A 6153-nucleotide genomic window follows, 5' to 3' on the forward strand; every position below is an offset into this window, starting at 1 on the left:
ATCACTATTTAATATCTTTTTGATATTTCTGAAAAATGGTTTCACAATACATAATACTTTCAGATGAAAAGGATGAAACAAATTGAGCAAGAGAAGGATGTATTGCTTCAAGGTCTAGCTGCTGTTGATAAAGCTAGAGAATGGTATTTGAAGCAAATATCAGCCACTCAAGAAAAGATTAAGCACCTCGGACGAATGGGTTCTCACGTGGTATAGAAGATATTTTTTATTCTCTGATCTCATGTAGAATTCTATACAAACTATGTATGTTTATATTTCACATAGGAACAATGGACAGAAGCACAGCAAGAGCGTTTGGAATTACAACGTGCGCGTGTCTTGGAAGTAAATCGACATCTAGCCGCTTTGATAAGCAGCTGGGAACGCGGAGGACTTCCCCTTCATATGAATCTCGCGTTTTTGAGTGCTCCGACTTCGGCTCAACTTCAGCAAGATATGTTATCAAGGCTTAAACAACAGAATCACAGATTAACCGAGGTAATGTATAATAATAATAACAATAATGTATTATATGAATAATGCATTATATACGAAAAACAGCAAATCATTGTAATCTATTTTTTTTCTATGTAACATCAAAACAGGAAGTAAGCAAAAAGAGTCAACGAATAGTGTTACTTGAACAAGAAAAAGACAGCCTGGTTAGAGAATTGTATAATAGACAATCGGGTCTGATTCAATCCCGAAGGGCAACAATGATCCACGAACAACACGATCAAACATTTATGTAAGGTACTAACATTTTAAAACGTATTATGAAAGTGAATAAAAAATCAATAATCTCTAATTTCATTTTAAAAATTCTTTTCAGAATATGAATATTCCAGCTTTAGAAAATGTGCCACATATAAATAATAGAGAAAATGAATTAAATAAAATAAAAACAACTAAGAAACTGATGCGGCAGAATGATCCATTAGCGTTGCCAAATGCCATGTTATATAAATTTATCAATACTACTTGACGTTTCAGCTGAAATATATACAAATATTCTACAACAATGAATCAATAAAATTGTGTTTTGAATCCTCCAGAATGTTTATAATAACATGTAGAATACATTTTTAAAATATTTGATATATTGTATTAAAATAATTATATATTGTATTAAAATAATTGTCACTGCCTTAACTTGATATCTTATATTAAAGATGTAAAATATTCATTAATAGAATATACAATTAAGTACCATTTAATAATAGGTAAATAAAGTGCCTTTACATTTTTGTAATCTATTTTAAAGAGCAAAACCTGTTTTAAAATAAATTATTTTAATTATGTAATAAATGTGAATGTCTATTTTTTTATTAATGCAATCTTATGTCGGTTAAAATTATAATCTTCTGCATTATGCAAATTATTTGTACAAAACATACTATACACTATCGATTTTGATCTCATTTTATGAGATGAGGAAATTTTATTAAATTTTCTTTGTATAGCTGTAAATTTTAGAGGTCTGCCGCCACGACACATTTCATCAATTTCCGGACTTACAGCTGCCAGTGTCAAATGTTATCGAATTCTGAAGATGATAGCATATTATTTATAATGATAATACGTCATTAAATCTGTTAGTTAAAATTTTGTTCGATAAAGATAATCACTCATTAGTACAAGAATTTTATATGATTCAAAAACGAAAGTAATGTCATAAATTATCAATGAAATTTATTCTATAGTATAGCTGACTGGTTTGATCAATTCGACAATTGCCTGCGAAAAATGTCAATTCTTTGGAATTATTTTTTTGTCTCGAATCCAAAAAGACGCAGTCTTCTTTTCATGACGAAAATAGACACACTGTGTTGCAAAGACCGATAATTTCGTAGCATGCACACAGTCGCACAGTGATAGCAGACAAAAGCTGAAGTCGTAAAACTTTATCAGAAAATAAAAAAATATATAAATGTTAAATTATGAGAGAGAAATCACAATAAAGACACTACAAATAATATCTTTATACTGCATTTTAAGTAATCATAAAATGCAAATATAGTTCCTCACGTTAGAAAATATTAAATTAACTCCAAAAATGATTTCCATAAATATCCTTAAATATTCTTGATTGCGATTCTCTATACGTGTTAAAAACTTTAAATATAAAATTAGCAAGAAAAATTTTACGGAATTTAAATTTTTCTTCTCTTAATACAGTCTAAAATTTTACGAGTGTATATTATATTTTAAATGAACAATTTCAATCTTATTAATAAACCGTATTTAATTAATGTTACATAAAAATTAAAGAATTGCATGATTTCATGTCTCAGGCACCACTGCAAACGTTGACGGACGTCGAGTTTCACCCCACGCATAAAGTTCTTCAGCGATTGGACGGTTTCCGCACGATCGTAACTAGTTTAGCGGTCCACGACAGTTAGCTGCCACAAGTCGGCAGATTCGGTCGATTTGACCGCTATTGGCTCTGAACAGTACCGGCGAGCGCTTCTCCCGTTACAACATTGACAAGAGAACACGCGAAGAGAGACCGCACTGACCCTGTGTCCCCTGTGGAGTCTGTCGACCTTTGATACTGGACCAACGACAAAAGCCTACCAAGAAAACGTCAAACGATTGACGATCTTCCCTCTTCTCTTGGATTATCGCCGTTTACGATATTCTTCGCGGGGCTTTTTGACGTTTCTTGTCTCACCTCATCTGGAAACATCATGCTACCAAGATTGACGCTCTCAGTTGCGCTACTCCTCCTAACAATGGGTATGTCATATTAAAATATCAAGTTCAAATTATAAGTAAAGACATTTTAAAATACTAAAGATTTTGATAAATATCTCATCAAATATACAATAAGGTAAATCAGTAATCAGACATACACTTATATTCGAATACATTTACACAAAACTTTATATTATTATTAATCTCAAACGTTTTTAAAATAATCTTTATTAATATAATCTTTATTAAATTATATTACAATGAAAAGAGCAAGAGAGAGAAATTAATAATAAACCTTGCGTAAGTGTACATTAAATACATGTCCGATCACTGGAATATTGCCTACGTTTACATCGTGCATTTAGGTCCGGTTGTTCCGTCTTTTGATAAATTTTACCTGTTGAGTAAATAGCAAGATTAATCAATCACATGCGCGGATTATCAGATTTATCTAACAGATAAAATTTACCAAAAGATGGGAACATTCGATCTTTAGGCTTATACAATAGGTGTTCTTGTTTATCCCTGTAAATTAAATGAAAACTTATCGTATAGGTCGCGATCTAAGCGCACGATGTAAATGTATGTCATTTACTTGTGCATTTGATTACACGTCAGAGATTATAAATAAATATAAATAAATATATAAATAAATTAAGATAGTAATAGAAATTATAACAATTAGAAGATAAACAAAATATATCAATATACTCATCAATACATCAAAAACATTTCTCAGTTAAAAATTTAGCAATTAGTATATCGCTTAACGGTAGTGTTCTAATCATTTTTTTCTTGTTATTATATTTTATTCTTTGCGATATAAAATATGATTTTTCTTTAATGTTATTTATTTCTTTTTTTAGATAATAATTCTAAAATTGTTCTTCTAATGTTTCACTATAAATTATCGAATGAAAAATTTTTAATTTTTAAAGACTATAATATTTCGTGGAATTCGGTCTCTTCAGCAAACTTAATCTCCCATAGAATGAGAGTAATGTATGTGTGATAGCAGTAATATATGTATAAAACGCACTCTTAGTTTATTTTTTCTGAGTAAGCAAATGATAAACTCATACCGATAATGAACAGCGCTCTCAATGATGAACATCCCACACACGCTTGCTTTTATTGCAGATTATGCTGTTATAATAGGCCATATATCGTCTGTAATTAATAATTACTTTTGAATGAATCGACTGAAAAAATACGTGAGCGCAGAATTCGTTTTAAAAACATAAAAAAATTACTGGATATATGTCGCTGTAATATATCAGCACATTGGCGAAAAAGAAATCACGAACGTCATGTCATTAGGTCGAGAGTAAACGAATCTAAAAATCGATTAGCCCACGCACGGTATCCTCTATCTCGTGAAACGCTTATCAATTTAGACAAGTGGGAAGTGCAGCCGAGCACATCCGGCCGCAAACATTCGTCTTCGTTAAAACGCCACTATCTCTCCCTGGGGTAAATAAACCGTAGATATTTCCACTACACTCTGTGGTACATTCACCTAAAAATAATGTAGATAGTTAATAAATATAGAATCCAATTTAATAGAATCGCATCTATTAATTCTTCTGATAATAAGCATTAAAATAGTTATTAATAAACACATGTCGAAAAAAGAGTTTATTCTTATTATTTCTTCTTCATTCTTTTATTTTTTCAGAATTATCAGATATCTTTTTCATTGAAATTTCTTCGACTAATGTACATATAATTTTTTTAAGAAAAATGTCGAAGGCATCCATTATTTATCTCTCGCATTATTTTATATTTAAAATTATTATAGTATATCTTCGTATATCACTTAATTTGAAATTTAAATTCTGTTAAAGTTAGTTTGTGAAATTGAGAAACGATGTTTTATAATTTTTTCTCTACTATAGATATTGAGCATTAGAAATTCCTTATTTTTTAAATTACTTAAATTGTAAATACTTGATTACGTCAATTATTTGAAAATCATATACCTAATATTTTTATTAAAAAATCGAGTCCAATCAAATCAAAACATCTATTTGTTAGAAAGATACCAGAGGTATTGCTCAAATAAAATAGCTCAATAGTGTTGTACTTGTTCAACGGAGTCTAATTAACGCCAAACTTCTTTGCCAGGAGTTATATTGTCGAAGGGATGCGAGTTGGATCAGATGCGATACGGATGCCGCATCTATAATGCACAATGCAGTTGTGGCTACGGCTGCAAATCCGAATACAGATATGACAACAATGATGATTGCAAGTTAGCACTGAAAGGTAATGACAAACGATACTTGCTCTTGAACTGTTAAAATTTGTAGAATAATAGACACATTGACGATGTATCTTACATGCTTAAGAATTTTAATTTGTTTCGTTGTAGGAAGACGTAGCGACATATGTTCTCGATCGAAACCTTGCCTGAACGAAGGTTCATGTTCTCAAATATCGTCGGAGCCCGGATTTAAATGTCGTTGCGAAGGAACTGGATTCTACGGCACTTACTGCGAGACACGTTAGTACCTTCAATGACAATAATTCAACTGAACTTTCAGCCTACAACGCTTAAATTTTTTTTAAACATTAAACCTTTACATATTGAATCACTTGAATGATTGAATAAAATTAGAAAATGAAGAACATTTTGGTAGAATAAAAAATGGTATATTATTAAATATTAAAAAATTTTTGCATTTCTCGAATTTTTCATTCAACATATAAAGTATACGATGCAAATGAGAAAGAAAAAAATCAATATGAATAATTATATGTTACAGCTTGTCCACGACCAGACAATACACTTTTCCGAGGACAATTCCCTTACGAATGTGTGGTGATCTAACTCGAATCTCTCCTTTTACTTTCATCTGAAATACAAATTTGTCTTAATATGATACATACATACATACAAGGAAAGAAACGCGTTTCATAAAACATATTTACACACATCTTTGTACATACATAATAAATATTAAAACACACAATCGTACGCCGTTCCATCTCTCATTTCCATCCCTATTCAGAATATTCTTGGGACCTTCGTAAGTTACACCGCAAAATAACTTTACGGTTTTGAAAGAGCTCTGACGTCTTATAGAAGGTAGATATATTTCGATGCTTTTACTGTTTATTCATCAATAATTTTACAATATGTATGCACATGATGTGTTGGATCCATGAGTTTTGGGACAAGCGCTTAGTTTGTATCGTGCTTGTGTTATGTACTTTACCTTATTTACGTTATTTCTCTCATATCTCTACAATAATGCCACACGTACTTCGCTTACCGTTTCAAATGGCAAAACTTATAAAACGTCTTACTTTTTACATATCTTTTTTTTTGTAATTTCCATTGTGTATGTCCACAGAATTAGTAATACACACTAATTTGATTTTACAACACTGCATTAGAGGAACTTAACGACATGTATATATATATATATTTATGTATATATATATATA

General features: G+C 30.6%; 2 protein-coding genes across 4 annotated transcripts in view; both read left to right on the forward strand.

Moving 5' to 3' along the window:
- The window catches only part of LOC108687639 (suppressor APC domain-containing protein 2), a 3783-nt gene extending 1448 nt beyond the window's left edge, over positions 1–2335 (forward strand). Inside the window, exons 2-5 of one of the 3 annotated variants that reach the window (XM_018193518.1) lie at positions 64–210; positions 286–498; positions 606–753; positions 2295–2335. In XM_018193518.1, coding sequence (XP_018049007.1) covers positions 64–210; positions 286–498; positions 606–752 — 507 coding nt within the window. In that variant the 3' untranslated portion in view covers position 753; positions 2295–2335. Of the gene's footprint in view, positions 1–63; positions 211–285; positions 499–605; positions 754–832; positions 1305–2294 lie in introns of those variants that run through there. The other 2 variants (XM_018193517.1, XM_018193516.1) reach the window with 2 other exon arrangements.
- Positions 2336–2374: 39 nt separating this feature from the next.
- LOC108687640 (zinc metalloproteinase nas-37-like) lies at positions 2375–5675 on the forward strand. Its single transcript, XM_018193519.1, has 4 exons — positions 2375–2742; positions 4828–4968; positions 5075–5206; positions 5469–5675. Exons 1-4 carry the CDS (start codon positions 2694–2696, stop codon positions 5531–5533), a joined length of 387 nt encoding a protein of 128 aa, XP_018049008.1. The 5' UTR covers positions 2375–2693; the 3' UTR covers positions 5534–5675.
- The last annotated feature ends 478 nt before the right edge of the window (positions 5676–6153 follow it).

The sequence above is a fragment of the Atta colombica genome, unplaced genomic scaffold (genome assembly GCF_001594045.1).
Source record: "Atta colombica isolate Treedump-2 unplaced genomic scaffold, Acol1.0 scaffold210, whole genome shotgun sequence".
Lineage (NCBI taxonomy): Eukaryota > Metazoa > Arthropoda > Insecta > Hymenoptera > Formicidae > Atta > Atta colombica.